The following is a 17,823-nucleotide window of genomic DNA, read 5'->3' as shown; positions in this document are numbered from 1 at the left end:
CGCTTCGGCGCGAAGTCTCCATCGCTCAATGCAACGGTTACCCGCGCACTATTTTTCACGATGCCCGTTAGCATGCTCTTGGCAATCCCGAACTTGCGTGTAATCTCGGTCTTCGTGAGCTTGCCAGCTCTCACTTCGGACAAAATTTTTGCCAGCTCTCACTTTGGACAAAACGATTGCCTCTCGTCGTACAGTTGGCTTGCTGGCCATTTTCAACGAGACAAGCGAAACAAACAAAGCGCATGGAATAGAAAACGTGCGAGCGCAGGCTCGGCGCAGAGAAAGAACTCGTTTCCTCGGCGATGGCGGCGACAGCGACGGCGAGGTTGGAGAGAGAGAACATCCATGTGGAGAGAGCTGTGGCTGTACGACGCGAGCTCACATGTTCCCGCTGAGAAATGGCATTGGTCCTGAGAGCTGCTCTCTTCGCAAATAGGAAGTCTCGGTCGTCATTTTGTTTTTTTACCTTTTCCCTTGCTTGCTTCTTCGCGGCCGATAGCGGATCTCAAAACTCTCTCGCTCTCTCATTTTCTTTTTCTTTGCTTTGCCGCTCGCTCTGCGGGTTCAATTGCGGGTAATGCTGCGGGCCATTCTTTTGTCGCTGCCTCCCTCCCTCCGCCGTGGCGTGAATTCGCTTCGCACCGTTGCTGCTTTTGTATTTTCTTTCTCTCCGGCCGCGGGAACGCCCCTTCAAGATTGCCATAATTCCTCTGTAGAATCGCCTCGGTCTCCCCTTCTCCGTGAAAGTGTTCGTCTTAACAGAAGAGCAGGTGCAAGGCTGTTCGTCTTAAGCGGATTTTTTTTGCATTGGGTCTATGAAAAACCAAACAAAAGTTCTCACGTTGTTCGGCATAAGCAAGAAGTCGTCTTAAACGAGTTCGTCTTTACAGGAGTTCACTGACTATTTTACGAAGCCCATGGGGTTACCATTTTTTCCTTGTGTTCGTGTTTGTGTATGTGCATTTTCCAGTCTTAAAAGGATTTAATACCATCTAGCCCAACTACGCGTGCTACATCATTCACTAGTTTATGCAACAGTGTATTCAGCACATGTGTAATGAAAACTTTTCAGTTTCTCGCTGTATTTTCACTCACCATAGTCAGGCAGATCCATTTAAAACTATAGGTTGTCCAGCTCATACTTAGAGTTAAGCAGTGTTTGAGCCTGTGACCTGCTAGCACCATCAGCTGGTCAGAAAGAAAACATTTTTTATTGAACTCTATTTAATATAGCCAGAAGAAGTTTGATTTGTTATAACATGATGGCTCCAAACCAACGAACAAGAAACAAAAGAGAGTGAATATAAGTACTTACATATAATTAGTAGGTTACACATGAATAACAAAAATTATATAAGAAATGGTGAACCACGTGTTGAAAAAAAAAATCTAGAAACTCGAGCTAGACAATATTTTCAGGTATAGTTATAAATAATCTATTTCAGCCTTGTGCAAAGCTGTTGAAGGTAAAAGTGTCACCTAATCTCTTGAAAAAAAAAAAGCTTTATCAAGTTTATACATGTTCTTTTGCCTGATCATTAAATCCAGCCAGCACCTAAGCTCGACAATCTGTCTGACATTGATTGCCGCCATTTGGTTTAGAAGAGTGAAGTTCTAATCTTTGCTGGACACTGAATCTCATATCAGAGCCTTCTTTGGTAAGACAGCTATTCCTCAACCTTTGGCCGAATAGTTCAAACTCTGGCATAGTAAAATGTTATGTAACTGCTGAACTGATTATGTAACACTGAAAACAATTGCATATTCATAAGAATTTCTTGTCTACTACAGGATGAAGGCTTGCAGGAAGATATTCCAATTTGCCTATTCCGGCAAGCTGACTGCACGTCATCGCTGCAGCAATATCAACTTTGTCACTTGATATAACTCATGTTCAATGTTCTCTGTGTGACTGACTCTTTTCTAAGAATGTGTCTGTTTGTGAGTAGACATATCTTTTTGTACATGTGATCATTTTATACATCACAGTAATCACCTTACACATGAAGTAGCAAGCTAGGCAACCAAGCAAACATATTCGGGAATTTTATTATACATCGCTATATCTCTGTCTCCACCTATCTATTAAATATACCTCAGTGACGCACATGTAGCACCTAATTAAATCGAACAACAGGCCGCAAAGGGTGGTGCTAAACGTGGCTGCTGCCTTCAGATTTCACACAGAAAACTTTCAGAGGTCGCGCCTGCTGGGGTTGTGCAAAAAGCAAACGTTTACAAATATTTGTCCAATTTGTCATACTCTCTTCTTAACTTATTCAACCGGTGAAGCACTGTGGTGTCATGCAATTGGTCAAATGACACCACCTATAAGTGTAACGCAGGCCAAGCGTATGGCTCACTATCAGTTAAGAACGAGCAAGAATTGCAAAATAAGCACATTTCTTTCCAGGCTCAACACCGTCCCCGCTGTGAACTCCACGTAGGCTGCCAGGGCTGCTTCTTCCCTATTATCTATGCGACGTTTCGCTGGTGGGCGGGCGACCAAGTTCGTGTGGGTCTTATGCCATCGTGTTGAGCGAGCAGTCATACGCAGCGAGCAGTCATTCGGTTGACGGCGGTGGAGTGTAGCCGCGTTCGCGTGCTAAGTCACCCGCTTAATGCAGGAGGTCCTCTCGGTACAGAACAGGTGCAGTCGGAGCTGAACTATTGCGGAGCCAGTATTCGCAATTTTTGTGAATGGGAAGAGGAGTACGTTACAAAGTCCAAAACGAGACGCACTTGCCTCTTAATTTTCTTCTTCTGATCCCGCGAAAAATGCAGGAGGATTAAGTTAAGCCTTTTGCTAACACTGCGAATGCTAAAGCACATGCCGAGCAGCTCGGAGAGCCGATCGGCTATCTTCAGCCACCTCGCAGGGTCAAGGAAAGGATTCACATATAAGAACTCTTTTACGAGAGCGATGTCATCGCTGAGCCTAAATCGCTTGCGCCCTGACATCGATGCCGTTGATGACAGAGCGAATACCTAGTCAAACAATGTGTTCGTTGTTAGCGCTTCTGCTTCGGCATCAGCGAGTAAAGGCTCACGTTCCTTAAAGACTCGCAAAGATAAAGAAGTATACATGCAAGCCAAAGCTCGCTAATATCAGCCTACTGCTCCAATGCGTTCTCGCGGTTCTAATACAAAAAGTGCCGCTCCTGCCAAGCAATCTGTATAAGAACCATTCGTGTAAACGTGTATTCCCGGCAAGTGGACCATTCGTCGTGCCTCGTCCCGCGTGAGTCTGAGAAAGTGGAAGCCGCATAGGGCTGCGGTGTGTTCCTGCCAAACGTCTAGCCTGGTCAGGACGCGATCTGCACGCATGGACTGTTGTTCGTAACGAATCGGCTTGCGTGTGATTAGTAACTCGTATTTCGCGTTGGCCCTTTCCAGTTCGAGAGTGGTCGGCGGTGCTATCATGAGCACTTAAAGTGCCGTCTTCCGCGTCGTCTTGAACGCCCCCAACAAATGCACAACCGCGCGCTGCAAGGAGACAAGGCGGGATTTGAGATGGTACTAGAGGTATATCGCTTACCACCAAACTGGCGAATTGTACGTGATGGCGGGCATGCTGACATTTCAATACGTCACCTTCTGTTCGGGGCGCATGAGTCCACCCTGCATTCGAGCAAGCATCCCGATCTTTGCCACCAACTGTTCAGTCTTTTTTTTTTTTTTTGAGGAATTCAGCATGCTTAAAGAAGGAGAGGAGAGTGTCAGACGACTCCCAGTATCCACGAAAAGTCTTTGTACGTGAGGTTGTTTTCTTCTCTTTTTTTTTTGAGGAATTCAGCGTGCTTAAAGAAGGAGAGGAGAGTGTCAGAGGACTCCCAGTATCCACGAAAAGTCTTTGTACGTGAGGTTGTTTTCTTCTGGGTTCAAACATATGGACGGGCGCCACTTTTCCGTACGTTTCCATATGTGTTTTATCTATGCGAGATGTGACCCTTGCCCCAATGGTTCATCTCACTATGTTCTTCAACACTGCGGACCCAACCTCTCCCAAGCGCTCTCATGATCCTGCCGTGATGACAATGATGGTGTCGTCGGCGTTTGCTTGTATTGTGACGCCCATAGGAAATGGGAGGCATAAGAGATCGTGGATCACAACGTTTCATAGCATGGGTGATATTGGGGACCCCTGCAATATGCCACCAGCTTGGCGGCGTTTGATCAAAAAACCACCGATCGCTGCTGTAGGAACGTTCTAAGCAGGTGGTAGAGATTAGCCGGCACGCAGCGCTCCCGGAAAAACCAGAACACTCAAGGTTGTCATACACATTCAAAAGTGCCCTAAAAGTGTAATCACATCAAAACAGTGGACGTCTTCGAAACTCTCAGCTGCAAGAGGGTCTCTTTTAGATGGACCAAGGCCATCACCACACTTCTACCGTGCGTGAATCCAAACTGACAGTCGTGAACATGCCCGTGCTCTCATACGAAGTAGTAGAGGCAGCCGTTCCAGAGTCATTCCAGGGTCTTGCCAAGAACCGAATTCACATATGTGGGCCTGTATGACATGAGCTGGGGGGGGCCGGCCGGGTTTTGGGATGAAGATTATCTTGCCGCGGCACCAATAACGAGGGAAACATCCGAGCGCGAGCACCGCGTTGAATACAAACATCATGAATCTCGCGTGTTTTAAACAGGCCCTTCACGAGGAGCGGCATGATTGCGTCCGGCGCCGGCGAGGAACGCGGCGGCATCGCCCCAATGACCTCGTGTACCTCCTCCTCGATAAATTGTATACCCACGTCGGCAAAACTGTATGGCCTTGCGGCCACTTGTCTGGCCTCGGCGTGCTTGGGCAAGTCAGTGCACTGGTCGTCTACTGTGATCTGCGTTTCGGGTTGAAGGGCCGTGGACTATAGGTGTGTCGCAGTCATCGAGCCTTCAGCTCACTTCAGCAGGTGTAGGCTAGACGGCATTATGCCCGCCTTAATAAAAGCCCTCTTTGCCGTTCGGCCGGACTTCGTAATGTTCATTCTGAACACAGCGCTAAGACTCGGCCATTTTCCCAGGTGCTGGAGACGCGGTCGAGTTGTGTTCGTTCAAAAAACAAATATACCTCCGCAATACGACCTCGTACAGACCGATCAGTGTCTCTGTCTTTCCGAACACAGACGATCTTTGTCTTCGGAAAGGTCCTAGAACGATTGGTAAATGGCAGTCTCTTCAGCTTACTATGGCGGAACGGTCACATACATACCCACCAGTATGGGTTCACGCACGCAAGAAGTGCGATATTGACCCTACACAATCTTAAAACCAGATTCTTGCAGCTGCGGCCATCGAAGACCCCCACCACACTCATGTGCCTAGACTTCGAAAGAGCTTTTGACAGCATCTGGCACCCGCAGTTCCTACACCTCCTCAGTGAACAGAGGGTTCCATCCTATCTCTATCACTTATTAAGAACTTTCCTTACTGATAGATTCATTTCGTTCCGAGTGCAGGCTGGGGAGGTGGAAGCGCGGCCCACAATGGGAAGTCCACAGGGATCGCCATTGTCACCGCTTCTGTGGAATATGATGGTTCACGAATTACTTTGCTTGCAGATACTGACAGGCGTCGCCACACAAGTGGACGTGTACGACACGTCAATAATCATTCCCAACGACTCAAAGAAAAGGCTCGAAGAGCTTGGATTCGAAGTACTCAGGAGAGTACTGGAGTGGGCGCGGGTCGCCAAAGCCCAAGCTATTCAAAAGGAAACATTCTGTGAACTCTTTGGGCACAGGCAAGGCGGTCTAGGCATGAAGAGTTGCCTAACAGTTAGGGCTGAAAGAACAGATAAAGCCATCGCTTTCAAGGATTCAGTGCAAATCCTGGACGTCGCTTTCGACAGGAGTTTTTTATTCTTCCTCCACGCCGATGCCCTCAAGGCAAGGGTGGAGACACTACTGACGCGTGTAAACAACGTTGCTCGTTTACAGGGCGGTCGCCTGCGCCGGGACCAAAAGACCACGCTATATAGAAATGCCATACTCCCGGCCATAGCATACGAGTCACCAATATGGTGGGACGAATCGTACCTAGATTGCAGGCTAAAGTCACGAATCGTCTCAATTCAAAGATCAGTATTGCTTCACGTGTCTGAGGCTTTCCACACAATGAGGACGGCTGCGCTACAGGTAATCATGCACGCCCCGCCCATCGTGCTGGAACTGGAGCGGTTGAATGCTGTGTTCTGGCTGTTCGCCCTCCGAAAAATGACACGATGCGGGTACCTGATAGTACGCCCGGATGAGATAACGTATTCGGTAGATCGACTCGCAATACATCCAGCCGAGCTGGCCTCGTTTTCTCATCATTGAATAACGGCTCGAGAGGCCACTTGGATTGCGGGGCGTCCAGGGCTACATGTGTACACAGACGATTGTTACGCAGAGTGACTGGCGGGGGCGGCATACGTCGTTTTTGGCCGGGCAAATTGTGTGGAGGCCGTGCGAAGGTTTTCAGTATCAAGAGCCCCGAGCGCATTTTGTGCAGAGGCCGTGGCTCTGGCAGATGCCCTGACATGGCTGAAAGCCCACCCCTCGTCCCAGAATGTCTTCGTGTACACGGACCGATCCCCGTATACTGAAAATGCAGCACACTATTGTAAACATCGCATTGAAGGCAAACGTCCATCTTTATCACGTTCTGGGACACCGTGGGGTGTTCGGTAACGAGGTAGCCGATTTTATTACCTCTCGCGCAGCACGGCGCGGTCTATCAAGGACAAACAAGTGGTCGTGGCGTAACGTGCGATCAATGTTCTGGGCGGAGATGAACAAACGCTGGGCCCTTCAGTGGTGTCTTGAGAACAGTGATACAGAACTACACAAGTGGGTGCCGAACCTGCGGCAACTACCGTCGTTTTTACCCCCAACAAAGCACTCGTAACACTGCTTACAGGCCACGGGCGGTTTTCACCCGAACTTTCACAGATTTAACCTGATAAGAGAACCCAGGTGTTTTTGTGAAAGGTTTTGTGAGAACATCAAGCACTACTTGACAGAATGCCCGGAAGCAAGCCACATTGCTACACAACTGAGTCCTCAAGTGATGGCGGACGACTCGAATCTACCACGCATTCTTGGACAGGCACGCAATCGAGCGCTGTTAATACGCTTAGTAAGACAAATAAGCGAAAACATCCCCAAACTGTCGCGGTGACGATCGATCGGGGCTCTGGTCTTGTTTCAGTGGACACTGAAAACTGTGCTACATTACATACACACACAGGCTAATACATAAGAACAAAGGTTAGGTGGCGCGCACCGCGGGATGCACAAGCCGCGTCCCCCCTGTCGACCCAATACGGGAGAGGTCTCGAACCTCGGGGGCGTGGGCGCTGTATCCATGCCGGCGCGCGCTTGATACACCAGGACAACAAACATACAACAAGACGGTGATGCCTCCTCGAAACGAAGTGCACAAGGACGAAACGAAGGGGTCAACCGGAGAAAAGATCGAAGAAAGCTCGACAAAGTCGCGAAAGGTCTACCCTGTTGTGAACAACCACGTGTGGTCTGGCTGACCACTACTTCCCGGAGGGAAGATACGGACATTGTAGACTGCGAATTTTGTACACAAGTCTTTTCCTTTTTTTCTTCCGTTTTCTTCTTTCTTTCGCTTGTCTTTTCTTTTTTCTTTCATTTTTTTCTTTTTTGTTTTGTAATGTTACTATTTTTTATTAATAATAATATATTGTTTATATTAGATCATTTTAACTTTATTTTTACTTTTATAATTTTTTATGTTTTTTAATTTTTTTGTTTTCATCTTGCAATTTTCCTTTTAACTATTCCTTTTTTATTTCATTCTTATTTTCTCTTTCTTTTTATTCCTGGGCACAGCCCGAATGTCTCTGGCCCATTATTATCGCATTAAAGAAATCGCGATTTTTTCTGCTCGACGAGCCCTCGGGACACAAAATGCGTTGCCGTCCGGCCACAATTTTTTTTTTACCAATCGGCTTTTTCTAAAAAAATTTTGCTGTTGGGTAATAATTGAAAGCCCCTTTTCAATTATTTTAATGGCTTTAAACCTGCTATGCTTTTGCAAGAACACGTCTTTCCCACACCTTTAATTTAACTATCTTTTCTTGAGCTTTTCTTGAGAAGTTTGGATTGGGGTAGGAACCTTGGTGGGTGGTTTCTGCAGAATGCTTTTCTATGGGCGAACGGCGCTGAGTAGGTGGCATGCCGAAAAAAAAGCACCGGGCAGAGAGTCGCGACACAACTCAGCTGCTCGCGCCCACACGACCGGCCACTCTCAGAGTACGTGGGTGCGGCTCTGCGGTGCTTTATTTTGGAATTAACAGCTCGAAAATCCATTGGGCCAGTGATATTGCACTGTGGTTTAGTAAAATAACTTTGTCCGAACGCTACTGTCACATAAGAAGCACTTAAGAACGGACAGAAGCCCTTCAAAGCGGACTGACTGCCTTTATGCGCCCCGCCGCGGTGGTCTAGTGGCTAAGGTACTCGGCTGCTGACCCGCAAGTCGCGGGATCAAATCCCGGCTGCGGTGGCTGCATTTCCGATGGAGGCAGAAATGTAGGCCCGTGTGCTTAGATTTGGGCGCACGTTGAGACCCCAGGTGGTCAAAATTTTCGGAGCCCTCCACTACGGCATCTCTCATAATCATATGGTGGTTTTGGGACGTTAGACCCCACATATCAATCAATCAATCAACTGCCTCTATGCATATAATATCAAAGGGACAGAAATTATGTTGAGGCCTCAAATAAAACAAAAAAAATGTCTCAGCCTGCAGCAAAGAAGTATAACAGGCCTAATTTAATTAAAATAAAATGAATAGGGCTTGCTCCTAAAGGTTGGTTTGGAGAATAAAGGAATAAAAGGGGAGAGGAAAGGGGAAGGAAAAAAAAGTGAAATACTATAGCGCCCCCAGCCACGGGAACCAGCCGAGCAGCTGCTAAACTTGTTGGAGCAGGAAACAAGTCCACACTCGTGAGCGTCAGACATGAGTGTTTTGTTTAGACAGACCCACCCCAGTTCCCGATGCGGGCGGCACCACTAAACATCTGACTGAATGCAGGTCACACCGCACCTGTTTTCCTCATGAGACAGGCTAGGGGAATTAAACGGCGCCCACTACACATTTTCACAAGACCATTGTCTCGAGAATCACTTTCGGCATCGCGTACTGAGTACGCTGATGTGTCCGGTATGTCCGCCGTCGAATTCGCAGAAAAAGCCTCTTGCGTTGTGCCTGTAGGAGTTTCAGAATCCGCTTGTTTCAGCTGTGATAACCCTGACGGGGGTTTTTCTGTAGGACTGCGCCTTGGTCAGTCTCTACAACATGACAGCGAAGGCATAAGCCCTCACTTAATACTGTAGCTGGTATTCCTTCAGGTTGTACCCAAACTCGTTCTCCCTTCTCCAGTAGAGGCAGTGGCCTTGTCAGATGATGATGATTGAAGTTGCGATAAGACGGATCACTAGCGGCCACTGTGTCTCTAGCAGGCCAAGACTGTTGCAGCAATTGTTTCGTGTTTGGTAAGCAAGTCTTGAGTTGCATTAGGAGCTGAGCTTGGCTGAACCATGCACGCCGGTGGTATTCCTGTAACTGAGTAAGGCTCTATGTGGGTTGTTCTATTTACCAAGAGGTTCCTTCGCTGTGCGGACCATTCATTCAACCTCTCCGTTGGATTGAAGAAAATGTGGGCTGCTGGTCTCTAGGGTGAAACCACAGAAGTTGAAAAACCTCAGGAGATCTTGGGAGGAAAACAGTGGCTTATCAGATCTCACAACTTCTGGGATACCATTACGAACAAATATGCTCTTGAGCATCTCTACGACAGCAAAAATTCTAGATGGTGGAAGGGTAATAACCTAAGGGAAGTGGGAGTAATAATCCACGACGAGCATTTGTTTTTTGCTGTGGAAGCGATTCATACCCAGAACATCCCATCGGTGACTCAACAATGGTGTGGGAATGAGCAACTCTGCTGGATTCATGAGTGCTTGCACTGCTTGCATCGGGCTACCATGGACTCGGTGTCTTCTGCAATCCTTGGCCATCAAACCGAATTTCGGTATTTTGCTTTGTACTTCTTTACACCTTGATGACCACCGTGCAACAGGTTCAGGACTGCTGGTCTCAAGGAAGTAGGAACCATGATGCAGGGATTTAAGCAGTAAACCGTCACAGACTGATCTGATTCACTACTGCAGTATACTTCATCAAATATTAGGGCAGCTTCTTGTGAGGCCAATCTCGGGCTAGATCGATAAGAGATGTGCACTCACCATTCCATGCTTTGCGTTCTCTTGATGTCATCCGGATTCAATAGCAAAGTTGAGATTGCCTTGTTAACAGCTTGTGTTGTAAACAATTCCACCGTTTCGTTGGGAGAAGAAACCTTTGCTGGTCTTGAGAGAGCATTGGCTGTTGCTGGTAGATTTCCGAGACGTACTGCATGGTAAACTCGTAGTGCATCAGCTCTATGGACAGGAGGAGGGAGCACGTCCAGTTTCATTTTGCTGAACAGAGTGACTAGTTGTCGACGACCAGTTTTCACAGTAAAATGCATGCCACGTACGAACACATTAAAACTACGCATCGCCCATGTAGCGGCCTGAGCTTTTTTTGCTGTCTTATCGTACGTCTGTTTTGTGGTTGTCATGAAGCGAGAAGCAAATGCCACTGGTCGATGTTATCTGGACGGCTGCATTAAGGGGGGATGCTACACCTTCCAAAAACTCTTTTATTTTTGCGAGTACCTCAGTCAAATTTGGAGAGCCTATGTAGATTTTACTGCTGATTTCAAAAATCTAATTCTTTTTTTGCTGTGACAATTAGTTTTAAAGATATAATGAACTGCGACTTTTTCAATTAAGGCCTAATTAGCTAATTAACTGTAACTTGGATATTGATGTGCAACCTATAGAACCAATTCGGTATGTTCACAGTGTGCAATAAAGTATAAATCATTGTTCTGGGCTATTTCGAAGCAAAGTTGTGGGATGTTGAATATGACATGAAAAATTTCCCCATCTACACTTGAAACAAAAGATCCATTTAGAGAATTTTCTCCAAAAATTATTACAATGAAACTTACTTTACGACACATCCCCTGCATTTATCTTCGAAACAAAAAAGAAATCGTAATGATAACCCAGATAGAACAATAGATATTGCTCCGGCATAATGGGAAGCACATGAAAATTGTCGTTTTGAGAAATCGAGAAAAAACATGGGCACACATTTTTATTGCAGAAGATGCAACAAGACAACCTCGAAACGCACCAGAAGCATAGTCTGAATGCATTCTGTGCTCATGCCTCCTCTTCACTAGCTTCCGGAGTTCCAATGAGACTGTTCTTTTCTTGTTGGAGACAATGCTGCGACGGTGGTCTTTTTCTCTCGCTCTCCTGGCACCAGTACTTGTCGCATTCATGTCCATTTCACCTAAGATTGCCGTTGCAGAGTTCAAATTGCCCGTGTTGAAGCGCAGCACTGCTTCTGCAACAGCGAACAGGGACGCATGGTGCTCCTTGGGGGCCAAGCTCCAGATTACCGAATGTAGGCTCTCGTTGGAGTTCTGCGTTTTGCCGCGTTCACACCTCTGAAGCAGGGCTCTTTCCGAAAGCCGGGTATAAACCGGTAGTAATGCCTCTGCCACGTCTTTCGGTAGATTGTAGGCATGCCTGGGGTCGGGCTCACCCTTTGCTTTTGTGGTATTGTGCCGACACCATGAAGTTTCACCAGCTGGGCACAGACTGTGGTCCGAGCATTCATCAGTGGAGGTGACGTGGCGGTATGTGGCCATCACAGCCTTTTGCATATCGCCCACGTCACCTTCATGCGATTTCAGAGCCCGGCCATGATATGTGCTCAGCCGGGTGATCAGCTCACCTGTGAGCCTGCCTTTCCCACCAAGGCCTCTTTTCTCATCGCACTTTTGTTTCTGCACCAGGTTTCTCAATGCGGTGCCCATCCGTTTCTGTACATGATTAATACAGTCTGCCTTCTGCACGTCAATGTAACCATACACCTTGGCGTCTTGTATGGCGCAAAATGTCCTAGAGTCTCCATCAGACAGTATAGTTGTGTAGCGCAGGCCATGGCGTTCAAGCGACCTCTGAAATATAATTAGAGCCTCCTCCACTTCCATTTGCCCCGCTTTGCTGTTCGTATTTTTTTGGCATTTGTGGTTAGCCTTCCATTCTTAATAGCCCTCACTACTAGGCTTTGGGCCCACCTCGCAGCCTAGGCAAAAGTTGGAAAGAACGACGTAGTCCAACACGTAGCCACTAAATAATTCGATAACTGTGCCCACGCCGATGTGGGAAGAATGGCCTCGCGTCTTCCACGTGCCGTCGTAGCTAACGGCAATATTGCCCCGGTGGCCGAAGCGCAAGTCATCATAAATTGTTCTAACCTTTTCCGCACATTCGCTCATAGCGAACTCAGCCGCTCGCGTTGCAGCGGGTGCCAGCGTGTTCTTCAAATGCCGCTGAAACGTCTTGTGGTGCATACCGCGGTGTGAGATGCCCATTGTTGTGAAAATATCGTTCATTTTCGTTTGGCCGTTGCCGGTAGCCACTATCGCCCTCGAAGCGAGAAGATTTGCTTCAAACGGATTGCACGTTTTCGTGCCGTTCGCGCGGGGCGAAGTCCATTCATTCGCGATCTCGCCGCACCTTTCACACTGCACTAGCACTTTCACGGCAAGTCCGTAGTCCCGATCCCCTCTGACAATCGTAGCCGGTCTGTGGCAGGCTTTGCAACACAAAGCACCCATTATCGCGTTTAGGATATCTAGATGCATAAGCAGATAAGGAGCAGCGTGGTCCGAGTCCTGTGCGGTTGCCTCGCTACAACTCGCGGTGAAAAAGTCAATTTTCCGTGCAGTTGCTGGCGCCGATGAAAGCCGGTCGAGCGTCGCTTTCTCCCGGGCATGATTTTCTTCAACTTCGGCGTTTGTCACCACCTTGGCGTCGATTCGTAGTCGTCCGGAGTTCGCTTCACCGTCATCGTCGTCGGAGGCAACGCGCTCGGTCGCACCATCGCTGAACGGCCGCGGAGCATCGACACATCGTTCGTCGGAGTCAACCAAGGGCTCTGATGACTTCGTAGACTTTCTCCCACGACCTTTGCGTTTCCTGCGACCAAATGCGTGCACGGTCCGATACTTTTTTGCGTTTCCAGGCATGGCGATACGATCAGAAGCTTCAGAGTGCTCTGCCGATTTCGAGGCGTCACAGCGGTAACCCTTTCAAAATGGCGTCGGGTCGCGTATGCAGGCGCAAGCCGCGAGCTTCCAGCCAACCGGAAAGCGCCATTTCAGTCACGTGCGCCGTTTAGCCAATGGCAGTGAGCGCGGCTCTTCGTCTTTGAGGCCCCGTTTTTCAAGCCGGGGAAACGCTCAATGTTGCTTACTGAATAAAAAAAAACAGCTGAAAACGCGTTCTTTCAAACAAGACCAAAATGGCGCCGATCGAGCGCGTAGTTCCCGTGTATCGTAGAGCCGAAACCTTCGCTATTCGCCCTCAATTTAAAGGGCAGGGCGCCCGTTTTCGGTTTTTTAAAGTTGAATAACGATAAAAGTTGATGGTATTCGGCTATGAAATTTTGTAAATAGGTGCGCAATGATGTCGGGAACGCGAAAAGAAGGTCCGTGAAAACTCGATTTTTTGGCTGATTTTCGGTCCCGAAGTGCCGCGTCCCCCCTTAAGACAGCCTAGTTAAACAGCATTACGACAGTAAGACAGCTCCTAGTTTGAAAGAACTGGCGTCTGCCTAAATCATAGTCACATAGGGAGGATAATATTTAGTTATGCACCTATCTAAAAAAATTCATTTTTTTTTCTCTTTTGGGAGGTAAGTGGGGTGTGCACAGCTTCAGTCCTGATTCGCTTAACTGCTCGCTCGCTTACCCGGTGAGCTCGGCTACTGTCTGGCACATTGCATTTGTAGACAAGTCAGGCTGACGACGCCTGACTCCAGCGTATGCATTGCAGATAACTTGCTCGGTCTGTTTTGATAGCCACTTTCTGGCACATTTATAGTTCAGCATCTTCGGAGTATGAAATGGCAAGGTTGTTGCCAACACGGTTCTGGCGGCATAGCGGATGCCATGTTTACTGAGAGAGCAGGCGTGAAAAAGAAGTGGATCTGCCCATCAAATAAAAAAAAGGAAAAATATATGAAGCATACACCATCTTTTCTCTTACAAACGGCTTGCAGTACTTGTTTTATTTTTATAATGAAGAAACCCTTATATATACTGGCCAGGTAAATTTTGGAATCGGTAAATAAAATAGGCGATTTTTCTTGGCGATACAGTGTGCCGCCGCTTCGCCTCTGTAGCTTCCACAGTGGTGCCAAAAAAAGTTGTTTCCGAGTAAAGAGTTAGGGACTTGCCGTCCTTTAGTGATGTCATGCTTGCCACACTCATGCCAAGTTGCTGCCCCCCACTGTCGGCGAGGAATCCGTACTGTGTGCATAGCACAGAATCAATGGAAATCACATGTCTGAGCGAAAAATCACGAGCACTGCTCAAAGCAAACAAAACAAACTGCGCCAAGCATGGGCAGAGGGTCTACTTTGCACATGTGCTGCAGCTGACGATGTTCAATACCACATGACGGGTTACACAGTTGCTTGACCAAGTTGCTAAGTTCTAACATCACGTTGGAGCACAGCGTCAACATAATGGCAAGTGCAGCTAAACAAAAAAAATTGCGTACTTCAGACGCGACAGCATTGCATGTATCTTGTGAAATTGCATTGCACTCCCAGTTAATATTTCTAGACATTAAAAATCCAACCCGAAAATGGTTCGAGATAAAGTGCAACAACTACTTAAGATGTATAGGAGAAAGCTCAGTGCAGCGAAGAATTTCAATTTAGCCGATTTTTCGAGGTATGCAAGTTAAAAATAATAAGGTGTTACTTTACATATCCACTCGAGTAGCACACAATAGCGTCTTCCTCTTCTCTCCTGAAGTAAGAGTGATAATCGTCCTGCTGTCCAGGCTCTCTGGATGTTTCACATGCAATCCCTAGCAGCCTTTTTTTTACGAGTTCATTCAAGGAAGCCTGTTTGGTGCGCTGAACTTCTCTTGTCGTCTGCAGTGTGTCCTGTACGTTGGCAAGCACATTCACTGGTGACACCCTGCACACTATCATGCAATGTAGTCTTTAGAGGTGTGTACAGACTGAGAAGGCGAAAGATCTGAGTAAAGTTGACCACCGTGTAGCGAGAGTTCTCCCCTCTGGTTGTCTAAACAAGCCTCAAGTGGCACTGTGAAAGAAGTTTATTAGGCTACAACCATCTTCATAACTCGTAGCTGAACACTCGTAGTAGCAGAAATAACATGCTCACCTCCAAGTTCTGCATCAAGGTAACGCACAGAGATTCACTCGTAAGCTGCGATGCAAAGAGCTTGTGACCTTGTTCCATGGAGTTAATTTCTGTAGAATTCGATAATGTGGACTCCTCCTGACCCTTCATGCGACAGCGATACACATTCGTCCCACTTGTCCATCTCCAAAAAGAATTTTCTCAGTCATGAATTGTTACAATTGCTTTAACGCTCTCATTCATATGTAACGAGGGCAGTGGGCAAGGAGCTCGAATATAGAAAAGGAAGAAGACCATAAAGCTTTCGTTCGCCGAGTCAAATCCTGCTGCTCAACACCCCGTTTCAAGTGGTGGAAGGTGCTGGGTACATTTGGTTCTCACCCTGGAACTTCATAGCCGCACACTCCAACCACGTTCTGCGATGACTGATCCGGGACCGTCTCAGGCTGCCACTCCAGGTCTCGCACCCATACCTGTCTTCTGCGCTGGCGCTCTCCGGCAGTGCGACCCCCCCATATTTGGTGGCACAGAGGACCAAGATGTGGACAACTCGATTGCCGAGTATGAACTGGTGAGTGCGTACAATAAGTGGAACGCAGCAGATAGGCTCACAAATGTGAATTTTTACCTGACCGACGTGGCGAAACTATGGTACAGGAATCATCAAAGTGATTTCAGTACCTGGTCGAAATTGGCAAAAACCCTCTCGGAAGTCTTTGGACGTCCTGCTGTCCGCCGCCTTTGTGCTAAACAGCACTTGCGTGGCAGAGTACAGAGAACAGATGAGACTTTCACGAGCTACATAGAAGATGTGCTCTTCCTCTGCCAGCTCGTCAACCCGACTCTGGATGAGGCAGGCAAGATAAAAAACATAATGAAAGGAATCGACGACAGTGCATTTCACATGCTTGCTGCGAAGTGTCCCCAGATGGTCGCGGAGGTGATTCAGCTCTGCCAAAGTTATGATGAGCTGCGTAGGCAACGTGCTTCAACATGTTGCGCTGCTCAAGACAACGCGGACCTCTCATCCCTCGACTATCGCCATGACACTGCCGACCACTCTGCTTTAATGCCACTCATAAAGCAATTCATACGTGAGGAGGTCGCACGGCAGCGATCTATAATCACCAGAACTACCGAGCCGATGGCACCCTTATCGCCTTCGCTTCGCCAGGTCATTGAATCGCAAGTTGCCGAAGCATTGCCGCCAGCTCAGGCTCCACCATCTGTTACCGCACCACTAACATATGCAGCCACTGTTGCTCGGCCACGTGCTCCATCGTCTCCGGCTATCTACGAAGCAATTTGCCACGTTTATTCGTCAATGCCACCTGCCCGCCCGTTGACTTTCCCGTCTCCGGCTGTATACGAAACAACTCGGAATGTTTATATGAAGCCGCCGCCTGCACGACCGTTTCCGGCACCTTATTCAGTGACAAGTGCCCCTACCGTCAGCCAATGGCGCACTCCAAATATTCGGCCAATATGTTTTTCATGTGGCATCCCAGGCCACATAGCTCGTCACTGCCGCCGTCGCAGTTTCCCTTCTCACGACATTGCAGGGGCCTCGCACTACATGCCCACTCAGCCGCGATATCCCGTTTCGGCCGATCCACCTCTAGACGTACGTGCCGGTCGCCGCCCATCCAGCTCAAGCCGTTCGCCTTCTTCTCGTCGCAGATCTATTTCTCCAATGTTACGTCGCAACAGCACACCGTGAGGGGAAAACTGACGGGTGCAGTTTCGGAGGCAAGAACTGCGTTGGCAGCGAAAATTTCAAGACCTAACTGCTGTCCCCCGAACGAAATCGAACTCTATATTGATGGCATTAAGGTGCACGGACTTGTTGACACTGGAGCTGCCGTATCTGTAATTAGCGAGAAAGTGACCACGCAACTTACCGACCTATCTTTGCAGACAGCTACGTTCCATCATATTCAGCCTTCAGCATTGTGAGCTGCACGAGTCGTCATTCAAGGTGCGATGTACGTCGTCTCATTTGTAGTTTTATTCCGTTCTTCGCATGACGTTATCCTTGGATGGGACTTTCTTTCGTCAAATTCTGCTTTGGTCGACTGTGCTCATTCCGAACTCGCATTATCTGTGCCGTGCTATGACCCCGACGATGGCGCTTCGTGTAGAGTGTTTGCTGCTTCTGACATTGACATTGCGCCTTTCTCAGCTGTTGTTGTCTCAGTGTCGGGTGCCTCCTCCCCGAAATTGCCTGTGTTGTTTATGCCATCGGTCCTATCTGCGTGCCGTTGAAATATCATGCTTCCATTTGCCGTCGTCGTTTTTCGCAACGGTCACGTTGCCATTTATGTGTGCAATCCCTCGGACAGCCCGTCATCCCTACCACATGGAGAATGCCTGGGAAGCTATGAACTATACGAGTGCATTCTTTTGGCTACTATACCCGATTCTACGGTTTCGCTCCCAATTTGTGCTGTCACTCCTACCAACACGCCTAATGATGTTCTCGACGTATTCTC

The 17,823-nt window shown here is 47.9% G+C and overlaps 1 protein-coding gene across 4 annotated transcripts in view; it reads left to right on the top strand.

Annotated features, from left to right (window-relative positions):
* Positions 1–17,823, top strand: part of LOC119180428 (uncharacterized) — a 112,345-nt gene that overhangs the window by 67,529 nt on the left and 26,993 nt on the right. The window contains exon 5 of one of the 4 annotated variants that reach the window (XM_075869780.1): positions 1,792–17,823. This exon is cut by the window's right edge and continues 26,993 nt beyond it. The exons of the other annotated variants lie outside the window; for them this stretch is intronic. Within the exon in view, the coding sequence (XP_075725895.1) occupies positions 1,792–1,887 (96 nt within the window). The 3' untranslated portion in view covers positions 1,888–17,823. The remainder of the gene's footprint in view (positions 1–1,791) is intronic. 4 annotated transcript variants of the gene reach the window in all.

The sequence above is a fragment of the Rhipicephalus microplus genome, chromosome 7 (genome assembly GCF_043290135.1).
Source record: "Rhipicephalus microplus isolate Deutch F79 chromosome 7, USDA_Rmic, whole genome shotgun sequence".
NCBI lineage: Eukaryota > Metazoa > Arthropoda > Arachnida > Ixodida > Ixodidae > Rhipicephalus > Rhipicephalus microplus.
Note: the sequence above shows the minus strand (reverse complement) of the source record. Positions and strands in the feature narration are given on the sequence as shown.